At 47.7% G+C, this 22118-nt stretch overlaps 1 protein-coding gene and 1 non-coding gene across 7 annotated transcripts; one reads left to right on the top strand and one right to left on the bottom strand.

Annotated features, from left to right (window-relative positions):
• Positions 1-7765: 7765 nt before the first annotated feature.
• Positions 7766-21104, top strand: CDC42EP2 (CDC42 effector protein 2). 6 transcript variants are annotated; one of them, XM_025193567.1, is made up of 4 exons: positions 7767-7922; positions 8662-8848; positions 16010-17019; positions 19718-21104. In XM_025193567.1, exon 4 carries the CDS (start codon positions 20313-20315, stop codon positions 21030-21032), a length of 720 nt encoding a protein of 239 aa, XP_025049352.1. In that variant the 5' UTR covers positions 7767-7922; positions 8662-8848; positions 16010-17019; positions 19718-20312; the 3' UTR covers positions 21033-21104. The 6 variants fall into 6 exon arrangements, with proteins under 6 accessions (XP_025049353.1, XP_025049351.1, XP_025049350.1 ...); XM_025193568.1 differs by lacking the exon at positions 8662-8848 and having other exon boundaries at positions 7766-7922; positions 16010-16233; XM_025193566.1 differs by lacking the exon at positions 8662-8848 and having other exon boundaries at positions 7766-7922; positions 16010-16648.
• On the bottom strand, positions 17540-17700 carry LOC112548279. The gene has a single exon (XR_003092095.1). It is a non-coding gene; the product is annotated as a U1 spliceosomal RNA (small nuclear RNA).
• Positions 21105-22118: the final 1014 nt, after the last annotated feature.

Raw genomic sequence — 22118 nt, 5'->3', positions numbered from 1 at the left:
ACACCTCGTTGATGGAGCACGGCGGGGCTTTGGATCAAGCTCTGGGTCTAGGAAGGAGCAGAGTTTCGGGGGGTTCATGTGCCTCCAGCATTAGGCAGCTGCTGAACAGGAAGCATGGCTGGCATCTGAGTGGGTTTGTGTCTAAGCTGTCGCATCCTACCTGCAGCTTCTAGCCTCTGCCAAGTAGTTGGAGCTGTGTCCTGTCCAGAGAGACTCTGTGAAACTGGGCTGCTGGACCTGGGAACCCAACCCAACCCAACCTCTCTCTTCCTCCCTGGCACAAACCCTGCACAGGAGACTCCTGCGCTCCTGCTCTGTCCTGCTGATCCTTCATCTTTGTCTGGGTTTAGGATGACTTTCAGAGGCAGTCATCCCTCCCTGCACCCTCAAAAGGAGGTAGAAGAACAAGAGAAGGTCCAAAAAGGGGCAATGAGGATGGTTTGTGGGAGGGAGGGGGGCATCCCTATGAGGAGCAATTGGGTCTGTTCATTTTAGAAAAGAAATGCTTGTGGGGAATGTGAGAAGGGGTTACAAATACTAAACGGTGAAGAGAAAGTAAACAGGGATTTATTATTCACAGTCTCTCCCAAGACGAGAACTAGGGGTCACAGAATGAACCTAGCAGGTCATCGGTTTAAAACGAACACAAGGACGTTCCTTTTCACCCAGCGCAGAAGCCGAGAGCGCGGCCAGGTTCGCAACTGGATCGGACACATTCTTGGAGAGAAGGGGCACCAGTCGCTATTGAGCGTGGGCGTGAAGGGCACGGCCTCTGAATCAGAGCTTCCTAGACCTTAAAAGCTGGAGGCTGCGAGTGAGAGAGGAACAGTGGAAAAACCCCCGGTCAGACCCAGTTCAGTCTCCTGTTCGGCATCTGCTCTCTGCCGCTGTGTAACACGCAGGAGACTGGGCAAGACGGACCTATGATCTGTCCCAGTACGTGGCGATTCGCGTGTCCTTCTGCTCCAAGGGCACGCTCCCATTGCCGCGGCTCTGATGAGGACTCAAATTCTGCTCCATCGCTTCTGGGGATTTTCCTCTCTGTCCTGTCTGAAAAGGACAGCTCCAAATTCCTTTCGGAGGCAGTCATCCCTCCCTTTTAAACTTGCTTGGTGTCAGCACATGATTACTTCATTTCCTTGCTCTCTGGAGGATGTCAGGGTCTCTGGCTGGGCCTGGGCCTGGAAATCTCCCAGCGATGGTGCAGCTGCAATTTTTGGAGCACTTCAGGTTAAAATAATCTCTGACTCCTCTCTGCTGGTGTCATGTTAAGCTGGCTCCAGGGGAGGAGGGGTTCTTCCTGCTCAGGAACCTGGCTGAGCTGGAGAGGGCTCCGTCAAAATCCCGTTGTGCAAGGCACTGCACAGACACTCAGGCCCAGCTCTTCAAGGCGTTTTAGATTTCTAAGGGCCCTGCACACATTCAGATGGAAGCTGGATAGAAACCAGCTGTAAAGTTCGGACATGTTTTCAAACACTGACTTCAGCTGGTTGTCTTTTTTTATAGCCAGATGGACATTTTCATGGCCTGGTCATTTGTACGTGTGGCCAGTCTAAATGTATTGTGTGATTAACCAGTTAATTGTTTCATCATAGACATCGTAGAGAAGTCAGGCTGGAAGGGACCTCTGGAGGTCATCTAGTCCAACACCCCTTCTTGAGGCGGGATAAACCACCAAGACCAACAAAGCTCAATTTCTTTTTGGACAGGCAAGCCTCAGGCAGGAGATAAAGGAATTTGCTCAGGGTTATGGCAGCCGGGAGCTTCTCCTACATCTCCTGCGTCCCGTGACAGCCACGCTCCATCTGTGGTTTGCTGCATGGTGTGTGGTGGTGTATGTTTTTTGTGGGCTGTGTCTCATGACATGTACTATAGCGATGCAGAAAGCTGGCCTAGCACATGGCGACCTTAACGGTGAACCAATGCTCCATTCTGCTAGGCTTTTTTACTACAAAACTCCTGCCGGGTGCTGTTGTTTTGGACCAAGGTGCTCCCAGCGTGACCAGGATGCAGACAAGATAACTTGAAGGTTGCTACCTAAACACAGGGTAGACATTTTGCTGTTTTACAGTTCCCATATGCCTTACGGCTCCAGAACTATATTCCAGGTGAAGCCTTCGGGTACCACGTTTTTAGCCTTTTTGTACCATGGCTGCAGCTGCTTGAAGCCCCTAGGACAGCAGTAAGGACCCTACGGGAGCAACCAGGGACTGAATCCAGATGTCCTCCTGTCTGCCACAGGGAGGTAGGAAGGGCCAGGCAGTCGGGTCTTATGCCTTTCGTTTTGGCTTGCAGGTCAGGTCATTCTTTCTTTGTTTTTGACGTTTCCCAGCTGAAGCCCAAAATAAAAACCCTGCCCCACCCACTGCTGGTGGGAGGTCAGAGGTCTGAGATGGGAGGAAATGTTTGAGGTTTCCGGTGTGGATGGTTTATTTGATTTCCCTCCCTCCCTTCTCCCAGTCCCCCTCTACAATCTGGGGCAGGCTGTTCTTTGTTGCTCTCGTGTTGTTTAGATTGCAGCTGGAATGCATTTCACAACTGGAACAGTCAGGGGCTGGCCCCGAGCCAGGTGGCAGTGCTGATCCAAGCAGCTAGAAAATGCATATGTTGGGATAGAGAGCGTGGCGTGGGCGCTGCAGTCGAGGCTTGGGTACTGGGAAGTCGCCGGACTCCTGGGTTTTATTGCTGCCTTTGGAAGGGGGGAATGTGCCTCAGTTTGTTGGAGCAGGGAACTTGGCATCTCGGCTGCTGGGTTTTGCTCGGGGTGAGCGGAGCGTGGTCTAGCAGCTGCGCTGCCCTTCCCGTGGCAGCAGGACGAGAATGCCGGAGCACGTGGGAGCTGCAAGGGAACCTACATACTGTGAACATCGGACAAAGCTTTAGTACCAAGCCTGCTGTGCCGTTGATCTGTGCTGGGCTCCTCTCTCCTCCAGTACTAACTCAGCCCTGCCTGGGCTGGGATTATTCTTGTCTAGCAGGGTAATGCACCTTCCCTGCAGCCTGCGTCTAATCCGGCTGTTGGTCAGGTAGGTCAGGTGGTCCTTCAATCCGGGATTTGGACGGTACTCAACAGAAAGGATCTGCTGCCCTCTCTCCTAGCTTAGTCCTATTTTTGTGCATCTTCTTGGCTTGTCATCGTTCCTAATTGCCTGTTCCCTTGCACCGAAGTAAAGACTCTTGCTCTTGCTTTGCTAGGTTTTAATACCTGGGACTTGGATTGTAAATTCTTTTGAGGCTCAGGCTGTCTGTTCAGCGTGTGTATAGCACGAGACGCCCCACTGAGGACTGCTAGGCATTATTAAAATACAAATAAATAAGCATTATAATGGCGCTGATGCCTTCTTAAAAGAAGGCTGCACGTGCTACAAACAAAACATTAGTTCCAAGCGGAAACAGCAGGGCATGACGACATTTGTATAATAGCCAGCAAGCAAGGCCAGGTGCGGGGGATAGGACAGGGTTTTACTCGGCCCAGGGGGTGCTTTCCGCTCTCTGTGTTGGAGCTAACCCCATGAATCAGTGGTGATTGCTCTGCAGGGAACGGTGGTGACTCAAAGGGGTGTTCGGCTTTGTTGCCAGAAGGGGCTGGGCTGCTGGGAAGAGGGGGGTGAGTCAGCAGGGGCTGCTGGAGTCGTTAGGGATCCTAGTACCACTGTATGATGCTGGTTCCTGGAGTCACCCTGAAATGAAGAGGAGTGTTACTTTTTGATGTGCCAGCCAAAAAACTCCCAGCGCTCGATAGCTCAGGAGACCCATCCACATTCCAGCTAAAGCCATTTATACCGACCTCTTCTTTTAATTTCCCTCCCCAGCCTATATCAGATGCCTTGATTTCCACTACATCCTGTTTTATGCCATTGGATGCGGGCCTCTTAATGCTCTCGGTCCCAGAGATGGCTGCATTTCCACAGCAGGGTGCGTATTTCTCTCCCCCTGTTGGCACTCGTTACTTGGTAATCCTCGCTGTTCTCCACACAAGTTTTCTCTCCCACATCACAAGCACGGCTTTCCTAAGTAAAGGACTCGAATTTGCCAGTTATTCCGCGCTTTCCAGCCTGATAAAATCAGACCCACCCATCCACACATCTGGGGCAGATTAGGCCTGGCTTGTCCTGAAGCCTCAAGCTTCACCGAACGACTCCGTCCTGCAACAGTTGATTTTGTGGTGGGATCCAGTGCTGGGTTTTGGGAGCGAATTTCCTCTCGGCGCTAGAGAAGGTCAAAGTGGCAGGTTACTGCGCCCACCTGCTCGCAGAGCCCACGACGGAGGGGACTGTCAGGACTCTGAGGCTGCAACGTGCTTTCTCCGCTTGCTGCTTCTAGTTATTTTGAAATTGCCTTTCAAACGTATCCCTGTCAATGTGCAGTATTGGAAAATGCATATTGGATCTATAGTGCTGTAAGAAACGGGCTATGGAGTATGGTGTAGTGCCATAGCACCCATCGCAGAATCATGGAGCAGGCGGGCGGGAAGGGACCTTCAGAGGTCACAGTCCAACCCCCTGCCTGAAGCAGGATAACCCCTGTGTGCCCATCCCAGCCAGGACTCCTGGGTCTTCTGCCAGGCTCTGCGACTGACTCTGAATTGTGTCATGGCTCTATGCCTCTGCCATCAGGTTAATGCCTGAAAGACATGCGAGAGGCACTGAGGTGGCAGCTGTGCCATTGTTTTAGCAGGGCATTGGGAGCCAGGACTCCTTGGCTCAGAGAAAGGAACTGGGGTCTCGCGTGTTGGCGTGAAGAGGGCTGGAAGTCGGCTGTGGGAGAGCAGTAGGGTTGAGCAGTTATGTGAGAGCAGCTCGATTGTTTTTTTCCCAATTTGGGACAGTCGTGAAAACGCCTTGAGAGCCTTGCACAAAGGATGCTGGAGGCAGACAAAGGAGCATTGTCCGGCCCCAGGTTCTTCTCTGACAGCTGCTGTGCTTGGTGTCCTATAGGCTCCATTAGGCAGCCTCTTGGCACCTCACGTTCCTGCCAGTCACTGTTTTGTAACGACAGCTTTTCAGTAGGCTGGGCAAGGGCTCGCTCTCAGTAGTGGTTCGGACAGCGCACTGGTTCTCAATCGGGTTAGATAGCCCTCATTAGACTCCCCCCAGAAGTGTCAACTTTTAGTTTGCATTTATTTCTTCACTATAACAAAAAAATCGAGCGATTCTGTTGGAAGGAACTTGGAAAGATCACAGCAGCTCAGAGTGTTTTTAACACGCTGGATTCCTATCTGTAGTCTCTGGGTATATCTTGTGAAGGCTGCTTGCACACCTCACCCTGCCGCACCCTTGAAAGGATCTCAAGGCACCCCAGGGCGCAATGGCACCTTTGGGGAGAATCGCAAATAGAGGCACATCAGTCTTCACAAAGCAATGCTTGGTTATGGATTAATTAAAATAATAGAAGCCAGGCCTTGGATTGATGGCAAGACAGCATGGGAAAGAGGTGACATTTTCAATGTGTGTTTAACCAAAGGGAGAGGCCCATGACAGTCCCTGCAGAAATCTTTGCACTCTACAAATCTGCAAACAAGCCAGTAAAGCCTGGTACTTTCAGATGGTACATATCTGTGCGCTAACTTCCAGCTGCCTTTATCCCTTCTCCTATATTTCTCTCTCTCTGGAAGTGTCATGTGTTTGCCTTGGGGGAAACAACCAGCATCTTCTCCCTGAAATGATTTATGGTCCCACATAAATAAATGTGTCCTCTTTACGTTCCCCTCTCCCCTGCCTGCCCCACTTCCAATCCTTAGAGGTCATGTTTTCCAGGATGAAACGAGGAGGGTTGGAAACTATTTTTTATAATGACCTCTGAGTTTCTCATGTAATTTCATGACTTCAGGAGCTGTGCCTTGAAGCAAATATCAATATTGCCAGATTTGCAATAAAGTGATGAAAACTGGCAACACTGTCGGGCCAGTCCTGGCAACCGCCTTCTTCAAAAGGAGGTTGAATTTTGGAGAAGGGATACAAAGAGCCCTAGCTGGAGGGCTGTAGAAGAGTGACATGGGGGAGAGACAAGAGGAGCTCTGCCTGCTAAGGAGAAAGAAGATTGAAAGGTGATTTGATTACAGGGTGAGAGGACCTTCCCGAGGAGAAAATACCAGGTACCAAAAAGCCCTTTATCTAGAACAAGCAAACTGAAAGCAGGCCCCCTTGAACGAGAAATTCAGCATAAACTTTTAACGACAAAGGGGAAAACCAGTGGAATATGCTCCCCTGGGAAAGACATGGACTTCCCATCTCTTGGTGTTTTCAGATCAAGACTGGAGGCCTCAGCCAAACAGTTACTGGCGTAAGTGGGTGAAATGTGATGTCCCATGCGCCAAACAAGAAGGTCTGAGGATCCCCTCTGCCCTTAAACTCTGGGAAACTATGAGACTTGTAGTGTGGGCCAGGCCTCTTACGATGCAGTGTCTTCCTCGTCATTCCATTCATACCATCTGCACGATTGCGGCTCGTTAACAGCCACAGATATTGTGAACGCCATAACATGTAGGGTTTTAAAACCATGTATGTGGGTCCAGATCCTTAGCTATCATCCCACCAGTGGGGTGATTTATAAGTTTTGATGAAGCAGCAGCTACGTTTGGAGTTTCAAGAGAAATAAATACATAGGCTATTTCCAGCAGGGAGATGCTGAGGTTCCAATGAAAACCAACTTTCTGAGCAACACGTCTGGGGAAAGCTGGCCAAGGAAGCTGCAGGAGATGTCATGCCACGGGCAAACAGCTTCATATTTTTATTGCAGATGGATGACTAATTTGCTTGCATCTGTGCACTTTGCTCCCCGAGGAATCTCTGCCCTTCTGGGTCACATCCAAGCCCTGCTGAAGTCAATGAAAAAGCCCCGTTTGCATAACCCAGGCTCTGCATTCTCCCAGATTCGACGTACGTCACACGGAGGCGAGCTGCAGGGTGGCTACCCCTTGTGCCTTTATCGCGAGTCTTGTGATTTCTGGTTGCTTTCTTAAAGTTCCCATTACTGGAATTGAGAGAGAGGTCACAAGAATCTCAGCTGCTATTTAAAAGTAAAAGCAAGGTCCAAGCCGGGATGGTGGCAAAGAAAAGGTGTGGAGACGTCAGGCAACTGCATCCTTGGAGAGCCAGAAAGAAGGCCAATAAAAAGTGCAATGTTTCTCTCGCTCTTTCTGGGCTGTCACACTACACTATCACCCTTGCATTACCTTACTCTTCTCTCCCTCATTTAATTTCATGACTATCATCAACTCCTCGGCCTCCAGAATCGTGCCTCTCTTTGTGCATCTGAGACTGATTTGATTACGGATGGGTTTCCCCAAGCACCTAAGTGAGCCCAGAGCTGGTGAGCAGCACTGGGGCATGCCCTCCTAAATTAGCTAGGCAATGCTGGCAGCTCTTTTGCAGGCAATACCCGCCTGTCAAGCCCAGAAGATTTTTCTTCCAGGCTGAGAGAAGCCAGGCGTTTGAAAGAAAACATTTGCCTTTCCTCATAGAGAGCCGTCATGCATTTTAGGCACTATCAATGCCCTGGAGGGTGGATCTATTCACTCATTTGGAAATCACCTCCCTCGGAAAATTTTGGGGGAGAAAGTGGCAAGTTTAACAGCCTCTGCTTTGTAGCCTCTTCTGAAGAGAATGCCCCAGGCCTCCTGCGGGATGCTGCACTGCTCTGCTCTGCAGCTAAGGAGAGCAAGAAAAAAGCACTGGGCTGGGCTGGGCTGGGGCAGGGGCTGGCTTGTGCACTTGGCCCCGGGGAGGGGCTTGCCTGCTCTGACTCTGGGTGGCAGCGTTATAGCTCAAGCATTGGCTCACTTCAGAACGGGGAGGGAGCAGCTCCGGCTGAAAGCATTGCAGCCCACAGTGTGTTAGCTCGGAAAGCAGGGGGGTGAGGGGGGGAAGAGAAGAGGCTGCTCTCCCGGGCTGGCAGTCGGACACAGCTGCGTTGGGCTTCAGGTAAGTGCTGCGGGGGGCTGTCATGTTCCTGCGGGAGCTCCTGAAACTTTGGGAAGTGGCGTGCGTGCGAACCTGTGCCTGGCAGTGCCAGCTAGCGCATGACAGTGCATGAGACAGGAGCCCAGAGTTGGGGAAGAGCCCAAGAAGTTAGAGCCAGGACTCCTGGGTTCTCCCCCAGCTCCCGGAGTGGGGTCTAATGGGTTACAGGGGGAGGGGGAGCGCTGGGAATTAGGACTCCTGGGTTTTAATGCTGGCTTTGGGAGAGGGCTGGGAGTGAAGGGCAGGGGACTGGGAGTAGAGAACTAACACTCCTGAATTTTTCCCTCTGCTCTTGGAGGGGAATGGAGGGTTATGATGAGAGCAGGGGGCTGGGAGCCCGGACTCCCGGGTGCTATCCCCAGGTCTGGGTGGGGACAAACGTCTGGTGAGTCAGCGCCTGGACTCTGGCAGTCAGGACTCCTCAGCTCTGGGGAAGGGTGGGGGTCTGCTGGTGGGAACAGCAGACTGGGGACCAGGACTTCTCTTCCAGGCTCTGCAGTGATTCACTCTCTTATCTTGTCGGCCCGGGGGGGGGTTGGGGGGTTGACTGTCTGCCTGCCTCAATTTCCCTATTTGCAAAATGGGGGTAATTCCTTTCCCAGCCATGTGAGCACGAGGCATAACTGCAGAATGCTTGCGAGCTGCTTTCTGAGCCTAGATAAAAAGCAAAGTATTATCTCTTTCTCTTTCTCTCTCCCAGCCAGAAAAGAAGCCTATTTTTCTGCAATGGTAACTGGTAGCTTTCCCCTTCTCTAGGCCTATGGGCTCGGTACTGAAATGCAGTTCTACCCAACTTTGTCTCATCCTGTGTATTTGCAGCCAAGGCTGGATTACCATGGTGTTTGTTTTTTGGGGAATAAAATCCCAAATCAGTAGAGTTTAGTGAAGTAAGTTCATCACTTTTACTGCTTGCCATGAGAGGGGCGAGGAAAAAGACACTAAATCTCATCTGTTTGAAATCGGGTTGTGATTCTTTAAAGACCAAACTCTGCCTTTGTAAATTTAGAGTTGTGTCAGGGTATCAGTTGCTCTTCTATAAAAAGCTCTGATTGGCTTTCTATGTATGTCATTTTTAACATCTATGTTACATGTCAATGACTAGCATTAAAAGTAGCAGCTGTGAAGTTTCTATCTATCTTTAGATTAGATTGAGTAAATTGAGATCCTTGAAACTGATACCGCATGCTAAAGGGTTGGATTCTCATTAACGCTTGTGTTTGAGGCCTCTTGAGAGAGCACAAAAGGGCTTTGGGGCAAATGAGAACTAAGCTTGATGGATCTGAAAGAAGTGATGTAGTCTGGATGCCCCTGGGAAGTCAAGCAGATATTCCTCTTAAAAGTTTTTATCTCAGCATAGTAACAGAGAAGTGGTCAGTGCCCAGTCCTGCCGTCAGTGCTGCTTGGTTCCAGCTGTTTCACTGGAAGACGTAAGAAACCCCAGAGTAGATACGGAATAGCTAGCTCCAGGGGAGAAATTCCCAGGGGTTAAGAGGTTTGCTCATATCTTCTTAACGGATATCAGCAGGATGCTGATGCTAAGTGTAGTACGACCATTAGTTGGATGCTAGTAGCATCAAAAGAGCTCTGGTCAAATTGAGCCCCCTGTTGTGAACACTAGAGCCAGACAGGAAGTGAGTAGGGTGAGTGAGGAGGGTCCCTGCCCTGAACAGCTTTCTATCTAAATAGATGGGATGGGCAAAAGGCAAAGGGGGCGATTGAGGCACAGAAAGGTAGTGTTATCCACAATCACCTTGCTGTTTAGGAGCAGGCACAGATCCCAGGTGTCCAAATGCCCAGTTCATTGCCTCAACCACTATGGGACACACTACTACTTATTAGCATGTTTTTTAGTTCATATACATGTTAATGGGTTTCCCCGAATTGGAGTCTGGTTATCTCCCTACGTCCTTTTCAGAGTTCCCCTTTCTACTCTTGAATGTCTCTTTCCTCCCCACTGTGGATGACCTCAACATCCTCATCATCCAGCGGATTGAGAAAGCAGGCTCCAGTGCACTCCAACGGCAGTGGTGTGCTGTAATCTGGCCAGCAGGAGGTGCCGGCAGTGGGGCCTGTTGGTGTCCAAAGCTTGCATGACCTGCCAAGAGCTTCTGCGGGCCTTATGGCATAGCAGTCAGTCCTTCTGCCCTATCCTAATTCTTTGCCATGTGTAGTTCTGGCAATCCTGATTCATGGAAGGTTTTTTCTTCACTTCTGAATCCTTGTCTCAGTAGATCTAGCTTTCCCCACAGGAGATCACAGTGGGCTTGGTTTTCCTTCTAGACCTGGGCACATTTTTTTTTTTTTTTAATTTCATCAAAGTTTCATTCTGCTTACCAGGCAAAATCTCAAGCTCTGAGCCTTGCAAGCTTCATAGTTGGGGTCTGGATTAAACCCGATGCTGAGGGTTGGCCTGGCCTGGCTTCATTGGTGGGTAAAGGTGGTGTTTTGTGGTATCTTTCCAACGAGGAACCTGCGTTGCTCTGTGTACTGTAGTTTCCTTCTGGAACGTCCATGTGCTTTTCATTTCCTGGTTCGTCTGTGGTCTTGACCAGCTCGGTATCAACCGTGAAGCGACACGCTAGGGAGCTGAGGACACTTAGGAAGAGACTTAGTGGACTATGAGATGGGCAGTGGCCAGCTGGGAGGTTGAAGTCTTGGGCCCTTTGAAGAGAGATTGCTTTTGGAACTGTTTTGCCGAAGAGCTTTATTGTTTTGTGTGGCGAGAAGAATGCTTTTGGGAGGGGAGGGTTCAGCCACTGGATTGGCACATTTTGAACAGGGAGTGGTGCTGGATGGGTCAGGGGATTGGCATTACTCTGCCTATTGTTAAATCTGAGGGTGTATTTCTTACATGCTACTCTGAACACCAAACAGGTTCCTAGTTCATACATAGCGAGGGAGAGTTATGTTTCTCCCTCCTCTTATGTGAATATTCAGAGGACTGAAAAGGTGAAGCTCCTTTTTCAGAGAATCAGTGACAGATACAGCCACCTAGTGGACAACGGGAGAACCAGAGGGATCCCAGACGAAGAAAGACCCCTTCTCTGGCTCCCAGACTCTTTGGGTCAAAGTATCCAAGGCCTTGTCCATCTTACAAAAGTTTGCTAGCAGAGCTATGTCAACCAGGGGCCTGGAGACATCATGCCCCAGAACAGCTGTAGCTATCAGCGATGGTAGCAGCCCCACAGTGTGGACAAGGCCAGAAAAAAACAGTCAACACATGACATCCTATTCCTTTAAAAACAAAAAAGAAAGGGCAGGGTGGGGTGGTGGTTGGGGGGTGGGGGATGCTTTTTATTATAAGGCCTTGGCCACATGAAGAATTTAGTCATGGGTACAAACCTGTAGTGTATTGATGTGTAGCACAAATTGTACCAGTGCAGTTCATTGGATTCTAGGAAAGTTGGGCTGAAAGGTCACATTTAATTCAGCCCCCTGCTCAGGGCAGGATCCTTCCTGAGCCATCCTGGTCAAGCGTCTATCCAACCTGCTCTTGAAAATCTCCATGGATGGAGACTCCACAGCTTCTCTAGGCAATCTGGTCTGATGCTTGACCACCTTCAGACGCAGGAGCTCCTCATCTCCAACCTTAATTTGCTTTGCTGCTGCTTGAGGCCATTGCTCCTAGTCCTGTCCCCTACAGCCACAGAGGAAAGGCCATCTCCATCCCCTCTATTATCATCCTTCAGGTATTTGAAGACTGTGATCAAATCCCCCTTCAGTCTTCTCTTCTCCAAACCTTTGCTCTTTCACCCTTTCCCCATCATAAGTCACGTTCTTGTGTAGAGTGTCTGTGCGAGGGGAGAGGGTCTTCGTTGTGTCATGCTATGGACGCGAACTGTAAGTGCTCTTTAGTGGTGATGTTGTTTTCATTTACTTTGCTGCTTTCACTACTGTAAATGAGGATTGAAGAAGGGGGCATTTAATGGAGAATCCTGGCCTATGAATTTGGATGGGTGGCTAAAATCCCAGTCCTGGTTCTATCGTACCTCCATTGCTTTTGCTTATCCATGGCTGTGTTTTTCATCAAGTTTTTCTAACATAAGCAAGATCCTAAGGCTTAAATCTTAGCAGCTAAAGGATGGGGGCCTCATCCTTCATGGTTTTGCATCACCTGGAGAAATGTAACCCCATGAAGAGAGTAAATTGTTGCTACCATGTGCTGTGGATCACTTCTACGTTACTCTTCTCTGCCTTGGCAATTCCACTTGTGCGGGCCGTCTCCAGATTCCATCCTCGTCGCCATGTGCGGGCGGCGGGGAGCGATCTGGGCCCTTTTTTGCACCGCGCGGGCTGTGGCCAGCAGCCCGGGCTCGCTAGGTTGGAGAGAACAGGTGACACGCTGGAATTAGGCACGGACGCGTAATGGTTGATTCAAAGATTATTTACTTACACCGAAGATGGTCGCGGTGCAGGCAGGAAAACTTGCTTGAGTTGCGGTTACAGACAGGAAAGAAGAGAGGCGGACAAGAGTTCTAAACTCGCGAACTCTAGCCCTATCCGGCTGAAGGCTCTAAACACGCGAGCCCGTCGTGTCATCCGAAGAAAGTACTCGTACAAAAGAGCTCTAATCCTTTTGTTCACTCACAATAAGTTTGCTAGGCTCCGTGGGTCCTTTTTTTGCGCGCAGGGAGAGGGATACGTCGAGGATTGCGAACGGCGACGGGGAGAGGCTAGAGGCTGATCAGACCCCTGTTGCCTGCTTGAAATGCACTGGGTCCGATAGGCTCCGCAGCGCTTAGAGATCTTCACACAGCGTGAAGTCTCCTCCTCCTGGTGTTCGTGGAGTCCTCCCTTGCGGGGGTTCTCCTCGGAGGTCTCCAAGTTCTCCAACTTGGGCGGAAACCACTCAAGCTTTTTATACGGCTAGCAAGCCAATCACTAGCCGCCACGTGTGAATAATTTAACACAATCCAATAATGGGGCTCGAATTATCATACAAATGGCGGGAACTCTTTGCACCGAGCATTTCTTGGCTGCAAAGAAGAAATGCACCCTGCAAAGAAAGCTACAATTTGGCGGGAAAATAATTCAGTGGTGCCAAAGCGCACACAAAACAAAAATCACACCCTTTGGGTTGTGACACCACTGAAGCCTGGCTGGTGTAGAAGTGGAGAAATGTCATGGTACATCTGTGTCTCTGTGAGTGGGTGGAAGTATTTACCAACTATGCACAGGTATAAATTCAAACATGAAATAGGAAAGGAGGTCAAATGGGTCCAGGACTAAAAAGCAATGAAATGGGATGTGGAAGACCAGAGTTCTTTGCTGCTGGTCCAGCCGGCAACCATGGCTAGATCACTTTCCCTGCTCTGTGCCTTATTTTCCCCATCTGTAAAATGGGCATCATAATACTGACCTATGTAAAGCCCTGTGAGTTTTGCTGTTGAAAAGTGCACTGCAAAAGCTTGGGGAAGCTTAGCTTTTGCAAAATGAAGCCGCTTAAGAGACAAATCCAGAATGCTTGTTTGAATTCCTGCATTCATAAATGAGTATTCCCTTCCCACCTCTGCAGTGCAAGCACTGCAATATGTACTGCTGAATCGATCTCTCCATAGTGCACCCGTCATCATGGTAACAAAGGTCAAGATCCTGGGATATGATGGAGAATATTATGACATGTTCTGTAAGCACTTTGAGGGCAAAGACTAGCTTTCATTTTTGTATTTGTACAGCACCTGGCACGATGGGATCCTTGCCCATAACTAAGTCTCCTAGATGCAACCACCATGGCATAATTGGGTACAGCCTCATATACCCTGTGCTATACTAGTGGCCCCATTTTAAGGAAGGATATTACAGGTGCGTAGTGGGCTTGAAGGACAAGGACTAGAATGATTAAGGGCACTGGAAAAGCCCTCAAAAGAAGAGGGAGTTTGAAGACTGGGCTTGTTTACCATGGGAAGGAGGCCAGTAAGAAAGGATATACTAAACATCTATGAAATACTGAAGGGTCTGGAGGAGATAGAGGGGGGTCTCTAGTTCTCCACATCTCGTAATGCAAGAAAGAGGGGATATTCGATGTAATCAAAAGATGATGAGCTCTGAACAGATCTCTCGAAAAACTTTTTTTTGCTGTAGAGTGTAGAACTACTTGTGCCATGGGAAGTTGGTGAAGCCACCAGTGTAGCAAGATTCAGGAAAATCATGAGAATACTTGGAATCATAACTGTTTCAATCAAAACATTTTGGGACATTCAGAAAATTTAGAACCTTAAACTTTGAGGGTTTAAACCCATCTCCAGCGATCAGAGATTAAGAAAGGCCCAAACTGAGGTGGAGATGGGGGATAGGTTTTTATCACTTCTTCTGATTTGTTCTTAAACTAATCATAGAGTAGTTAATTATTGGAATAGATTGACCTAGAGCAGTGGTACAATCACAGCTCTTGGAGGTTTTCAAGACCAGATGAGATATTTATCTCTCAGGAATGGTTTAGTTGTAGTGGATCCTGCCTTACAGGTCCTGTCTAGCTTATTCTGTATGCTTCTTTGATACCAGACTAGATAGGCCTAGATATGCTCCAACCTGGACATTCTTCAGCTCCTGTGAGCTCTGTGGGGATCCGGGGATCTGCTAAGGCAGGACTAGGGTTCACACACGGACAGATATGAAACCAAACTGGTTCTGTTGTGAGGAGAGTAGATCCAGCACACCTCCAGTGAAAAGTCCATGGGATGACATTTCTTTTCATTGTAGTACTATTGAGTGATGTCAACAAAGGCACACAGTGGGGAGGATTTCTGTGGTGCTTCGTGCAGTGCCTTCCACTTGAGGATGTGGAAATATTTTGCTTCCACACTTGGACAGTGCCTCACACAGCGGTTTTCTGACCACAAGAGCATTCCTCTTCCACGGTAGCCACAGAAGTCCCGTATTACGCCCCCCGCTTCTCTCTTTCCATTTTCCTCACCCGCAGTGGCACCAACCTTCTGGAGAGCTGGAATTCCCTCCAGGCCCTGCTCCCCACCCAGTTCCAGATGGTCCATCTCAACCTCTTGCTGATCTATGATGCATGAATGAAGCTCCTACTTTTTCCCCTTGTTTTTTTCCAGCTCTCTCTTTCCTTGCAGATGCATGTGAGTATAACCTGGCAGCTCTGGGAGGGAACTGGAACACGGTCAGGAATACCCAAGTTCTGTTCCTACCTCTGCTGCTGACTGGCCCTGTGATCTTAGGCAAATTCCCTTATGCTATGCGTTTTCCCCTCCCATGCATGGCCTGCCTTGTCTAATTAAACCATCAACTCTTTTTGGAAGAGGTGATTAGAAACAACCTGTTCTGAAGACTTTTCTTTCCCCTACTGCCAGAGCCCTAGTGCAATTGAGAACCAGCTTGGTCTTGCTGAGAAAGAAAATTGCTGAGCGCTTCAGCAATGATTTTTGACACACTCAGCATTCCTGTCCCTCAAACAGCCGAAGAGCAGCGTGTCCGAGGCAATCAGGGGCTGCCTTTTGTTTAGGAGTCTGATGGGAGGGGTTGCTGCTGGTCGGCCAGAGCAGGTGCTGAAGGGAGCCGTTAAACTGAACCTCTGGGGCTGTGCCAAGAAGGAAGGATATAGAAGGGAAGCTGCCACCCCATCAGCAACAAGCACGAGCAGGACCAAGCAGCTATTTTTACAGAGAAATGGGTGTGGCGGGCATTGCAGAGGAATACGCCGTTGTTTGTAATCTTGCGCATAATATGCCCTCTCCTGTCACAACCATTACGGAGTCCTAATCTGGAAATGTTAATCTTAGAGAGTGGTGTTTTGAAGGAGCTGGGGGAATTAGGTGTCTAACTCCTCTGTTCTCCTTTTGAAACCCCAGCTGAAACAATTGTCAAACAGGGACAAGAAACTCTGGACTCATTTGAAGGCTTCCTATCTAGTATTGGGATATTATGAATTTCATAATTTTGCTATTTACAATGTACTTTTCCTACTGTTTTGTTTTTCTCTCACTGGTAAAAGATTCACCCTGCAATTCTTGCCTAACACTTGTTATCAGTAGATCTCCCCACAAGTGCTCTAAAAAGGGGACCAATATCATTCTCCCTGTTTTTTACAGCTGGGGAACCTGAGGTCCCGAGAGGTAATGCGACTAGGCCAAGGTCACCTGGCAAAGCAGTAATAGAGGTGGAATCGATCCCCTCCTCCCCACCTCTCTCGAGTCCCACTTCAGTGTCGTATGGAAATCACAGACAACGAGGGTTGAAGGGACCTCAGGAGGTCACATCAAGTCTGACCCCTTGCTCCAAGCAGGACCAGCCCCAACTAGATCAGCCCAGCCAAGTATCTCCACCATTTCCTTGTTAATGCAGCTGCTAACCACAGAGTCCTGCCAATGAAAACTGTAGTAGTCGCAGATCAGGATAGTTTTGCGTTGTCCAGTCCAGTTTCTCTTCCCCTTTCTCCCAGGGGTCAGGACTCATTGAGAGAGCAATGCTTCTGTGTAGCCAACCAAGTTCCCTTCAAGTCTGTTTGTTTCTGTAGTGGTTTCTTCCCCAGCTACTGTTGCTAGACTGGTCAGCGGGCAGCACTGTGCATGGCCAGGGGTATCGTGGAAATGTGGTTAGTTACTGAATTCCAGCAGGTGCACGTGTCGTGGGTATGTTCTGGTCACTTGATTGATGGAGAATATTTCTAATTACTTTTTTGAGAAGGAGAGTTTCAAAAGAAACCTAGAAGTCAGTCGGACACTCTAAAGGTAACCATTCAAAAGATCAGTCTAACCTAATATTAGTACTTTGCCTCTTTCAGCTGAATAAATCCCGGTGACTGACAAGTAGGTTGTTGCCTATGAGAGCCAGTTAGTCTCTAAGGTGTCCCCCTGCCCTATCTTCTGCCTTAGTAAGTGGTGTGATAGGGTGGTTTAGCTGTGGATCCTGAGATGACTAGCCTAGGCTAGACTAGATGGGCTGGAAGGGCCCTTCAGAGGCCATCTAGTCCAGCTCCCCATCAGAAGAAGGATCAGCCCTATCCAAACCATACTGTCCAAATCCACCGTTTAACCGATTAGTAAAACTACACAGCCAACCATGACACAACCACAAGGAATAACATCCTAACCTGCCACAGGTAAGGCAGGGGTCAAGATGGACAATGTTCTGCTGCATGAAAGGTTGTTAAAATGCACTGGAAAGATCCAAGGAAGAGGGTCATATCCCCCACTAGAGGAAGGCAACCCCCCCAGTTTGTCCTGTTCAATCCCTACTTCAGACTCATTTGGAAAGTTGTCCTCACTCTATCCAGCTGTAAATGGTACCTAATCCTTCAGGCTGGGGAGTTGAAGATGGCTAGATGTGATGCGACATCACTCTCTTCCATGCCTTATAGACGCATCAATCTTTATTTATTTATTTTTTTTAGGGAAAATGTTTCATGTCCAAAGCCAAATCAGCCAAATTAATTCCAAATCCATAAGTCATTCAAGAACCATATGTGGCCATGCTACCAGCAAGCATCCTCCACCCCTCCTGGGGCTTCAAATGCTTCCAAATTCTTGGGCGGGCATCCTACATGCAGGCCCAAGCTCAGTGGCTTGGGGTTCGGATGCCCCCGAGTTTCACTTGCCCTCAGCCATACGGCTGCAGGAGCTAGGGAGCAGTCTCCCATTTCCATAAAGTTGGCACATAGCTGAGATCTTCCCACTGGAAGTGAAAGTGGGGGTATGCATTACCTAGGTCAGGAAAGTGGTTGTCCCCTGCCAGTAAGAAAACCACCTTAGTGGTCATGGTATTTCCCCTGCCAGGTAAGTATATGGATACATCAGTCCTTGTAGCCGTAGTTTCACTAGCTTGATTAGCTGCCAAGACTCCAAACAGTATGTGGACTTGCTAGGCCTGGCTCTTCTTTTGCTTATGCCCAAGGTAAATCGGGAGGGACACTACTGGGATCAAAGCAGCATGAGCTCAGAATCAGACCCGTTTGCCTTTCATGGCGTCCATCCTCATTTATGACCATGTAAGCTAAGCTAGCCCACAGCTGTAATGGGTCTTGTTTTGGAGATGAGGGAGTGACTCCTTCTATGGGAGGAGATTATTCTTCCCAACAAGCAAGAGAACTGGGTTGCGCCTGGCTCCCAAGGCTCTGCTTGGATGGTGCTGTTATCACAGGCAGAAAAAGAGCTCTTCCAAAAAGACAGGCTAAGTCTGCAGCCAGCGTCAATCACTGTGGTTCCTTTGACATTTCATGTGGCTATGCTGACTGGGGGTCTGTCTCCGTGCTTTTTGAAGCAGATAACTTTAAGCTGAGGTACAAAAAAACCAGTCCATAGATCTGAGCCTTGGTACAGCCAAACAGGCTGCTCCCAGCAACTGCCAAAAATGTTAACGATCGAAACTTTACTGTCGGAGAAGCTGTCCCAGGGGGAATACTGCTTAATTCAGACAGGCGTTTAAAACCAATCCCATCTCCTGCTGCCTCGTGAGTTTTTAACAAAATCTGAGCCTCCCTCTTCTCTGCTAGCAGAGGTTTGTGTATCATATGCCTTTCCCTGTGCGTCTGGCACAAGCAAAGAGTTATTTAAAAATGTGGTTTTGTAGCAATGGTTTTCTTGGCTTCGAAAAGGCAGGCGAAGGCAGACTCCCAGAGCACAACAGGGCTCTTAGCTGGCTATCTTGCCTTTTGTTTTTAAGTGGTCACTAATGGAACATTGTGAACGCGGTTTGCTTTGGAATGATAAGTGACCCTCTTGCAACATTCATCATAGCACAGGCTTGTCTCAAAGAGGAAGACTTGGCTTACAGTATCTCAGCTGCTTGGAAGACACTCTGTATATATTTTTGCCTTTCCAAAAAGTACTATACGGATTGAGCAAGGTTCTTTTTGCCCCCAGTAGTTATGTATTTGACTACAGGTCTGTGGCCAATAGCATTTTAGGTTGTTGTTTATACTACGGTAGCAACTACAAGCCTCGCCTGAGAACAGGGACCCATTGTGCAACGTGTTAAACACGTAGTGAGATGTGGTTCCCTTTTCCAAATAGCTTACCATCTTTGTAGTCAAAGAGCTGTGCGTATGTAAGTCTCTTAACTCCTCCAAGGCCAGCATGTCAGTGCCAATGTTTCTATTTTTGATAGTGATGCACAAGGTGAAGAGAGGTTTGGTGGTCATACCAGGGAGTCAGTAGAGGAGCCAAGAAGTCATTCATTCCCGTCTTGTGGCTGTATTGTGCTTTCTTCTTCCCTTACCCCCAAATGTACCAGTAAGGGATGAATAATGCCGTATCCGTCTTTCAGACAGGAAGAAGTCTTAGACTTTTATCATTAAGAACCGCTATATTGAGTCAGACTGATGAATTCAGTACACCGCATATTCCTTCACTTTGTTGTGTACCAGGCTAATGGTCTTATCTGGTAAGGTATCTTGGCTTTCCTCCATCACACTTAGGGCTTGTCTTTATGGCAAAATCTTGCTCAAGTCAGTGCACTTGAGTTAATTCATGTGGGAGCTTAAGCTAATTACTCTCAGTGGTTGGATTGAGGCATGAAAGGTTGGTCTTGCTTAAAAAAAATATTTATCCTCACCAGCATAACTATGGGTTATGTTACATTATGCACACTCTCCTAATTTCTTTGCCTCAATTGTGCACTTTGGCGGTGAGTTCCATAGATCAGTCACTGGAAAACAGAATTCATTCCAAGTACAGTGATGCTTTTACAGCTTACCAGTGCTTCTGGAAATGGACATTCAAATCCTGTAGCACAATTAAAAGTATGACTGACTAAGATCAACACATTTCTAACTTCCCATTTGTTATTAATTTGTTTCACAGGCTGTTTCTCTGGAAGTATTTTGAAGCCCGGGCTTTGGATGAAGAGAGAGATTCATCTGCTGAATTGACACATTTCACTTTCAAGAAAATTCAGAACAGAATTAAGTTTGACTTGTGTGTTTTCCCAGTCTTGACTGACCTCTGACTGATGAGAACATGTTGCTTGCTCTTTGTTAGGCCTTATCACATACAAATCATCTTGGATTTGAAACTTTTATGTCGTTCCAGACTTTTTTTGAGGAGCTTACACTTGTCTTTCAAGAGTTTATCGGCAAATCTTTTTTTTAGGAAAACATCGCAACTGCCTGGAATGAATTACCTGAATTGTTTTGTTGTTGGTAACGTATCCAAGTAATTTTCGAGTGTCTGGAATCAATTCCTTGAGATATTTTGATACAGAGCTCTTCTTCCTAAATGTTCCTGTTCCTTTTCCAAACCTCTTTATTTTTAAATGTTCTGTGCCATCTTCTACAGATTATTTTTTTAAGTGTGTTTCATTAAGAACTAAAAAGCCATCTTCAGCTGAGGAATTACTTTGTTGAACTCTGCCTGGCTTGGCTGCCTCTGAATACCAAAGGCTTTAATAATCGTCAAGATGTCTACTAAAGTCCCAATCTACCTGAAAAGGGGCAGCAGGAAGGGGAAGAAAGAGAAACTCCGAGATATCCTCTCTTCTGATATGATCAGCCCTCCACTGGGGGACTTCAGGCACACGATTCACATAGGGAGCGGGGGAGAGCATGATATGTTTGGAGATATTTCTTTCTTGCAAGGGAAATTCCACCTTCTGCCGAGGACCGAAAGCAACCTAGATGCCGACAAAGATGGCTCCTATGGAGTGTCATTTGAGTTCTCAAGGACTGCTACCATCTCTGGGCATGAGCAACCATTGTCTGAAACCCCTTCGCCCCTCTTAAAGAATGCCATCTCGCTGCCTGTGATTGGAGGCCCGCAGGCTCTTATGCTGCCTTCGACCCAGGCTCCACCCAAACCACCACGGCTGCACCTTGATGACAAAGTTCAACTGGCTCAGCCAGGCAAAGAAGCTGGGGAAGAACTGGTCTCATCCAAGAACGGCAGGACTGCAGAGCCCAACCCCCATTTCTGCCCCACCACTGAGTCGTTCACTATTGCTCAAAATGGGTTTGTTGAAGAGAAAAATGAGGATAAGCCCTTTATGTCCCACGCCGGCTCCTTGCTCTCCCTCCACGTGGATCTGGGGCCATCTATCTTAGAGGACGTCCTTCAGGTGATGGAGAAACACCAAGCTGGTGCATCCATATCGGATTCCAGCAGACAAGAAATCCTGACGTGAAAACTGAGAGGACTTCCCCAGGGGAGGGCTCTAAAATGAAGTTTTGTAAATAAAAATATTTTTTTTCTCCAAGTGGAACATGGATAATTGGGCCAGTCTGAACAAGTGATTTTTATCCAGTCTGGGATCCTGAAAGCATATCTTCACTAATAGGATATTGTTCAGCTTATAGGGATATGTTACTTAGTCTTCCCAGAGATCTTCATACCGACAGAATGAGATTTTTTTTTTTTTTGGGTGGGGGGGGGTACTTTCTGCAGGCCCTCCAATGCCTCTCAATCCTGAAAACAACTATGGAGTCATTGTAAATTCAGATGCAACTATAAATTGCAAGTTACCAATAAGGACTTTAACTTGACTGACATGATTAAAAAGTTAAAAGATGTGCTTTAAAAAAAAAAAAGTGTCATTTTAAAGGGTTTGTACAGGGTGTGGTGTGACTGGTGGTGTTGTGAAATATCAATGGTTTAATCCCAAAAGACCTTGGTTCAGATGGTGAGCGAGATACTATTTTTATAGAGAACTTTTTGAAGTAAAAGCTGCAAAGTATGCCATATGGCTGACGCCTATTGTCAAAGCAGAAAAGGCTGTAGGTTGGAATATAACTGCATATACTTAAGAGGATTTCTCATTAGCATTGTAATCAAGATTCACTGTTCACATTCTAGCTGGATAACTCGCCTACAGATGTAGTGTAACAAAAATCAGGTTGATCTGTACTGTTCTAAAGCAGACTATTTTCCATCTGTACTTACTATTTGAAGACGTGACCACTTGATGTTTTGCAGGTAACTTCAATTGTCAAATAGACTGTTAGCAACTTTATTTTATTTTTGCCTTTTAATTGGATTTTTTTTAAACTGCCAACTTACTAGTAAAACTACTGGGAAAAAAAATCCATTGGCCTTTGATGTTGTTCCTTCTTTCTAAAGAAGATAAGAGTAAAAAGCTGGCGGGCTCTGTGTTTTAACAAAGACATCACTACATGCAATGGCTGAAGGTTGACAGGTTCAACTTCCAGACTCTATATAAGCCCAAAATATTTTAGCAGTGAGGGCGACTGACCACTGGAACAGATGACCAATG

This window comes from Alligator sinensis, unplaced genomic scaffold (genome assembly GCF_000455745.1).
Source record: "Alligator sinensis unplaced genomic scaffold, ASM45574v1 scaffold1318_2, whole genome shotgun sequence".
Lineage (NCBI taxonomy): Eukaryota > Metazoa > Chordata > Crocodylia > Alligatoridae > Alligator > Alligator sinensis.
Note: the sequence above shows the minus strand (reverse complement) of the source record. Positions and strands in the feature narration are given on the sequence as shown.

Excerpts from the sequence above, each read along its gene's own strand:
- CDC42EP2 (XM_025193568.1), top strand. The coding sequence starts at position 20,313 with ATGTCTACTAAAGTCCCAATCTACCTGAAAAGGGGCAGCAGGAAGGGG.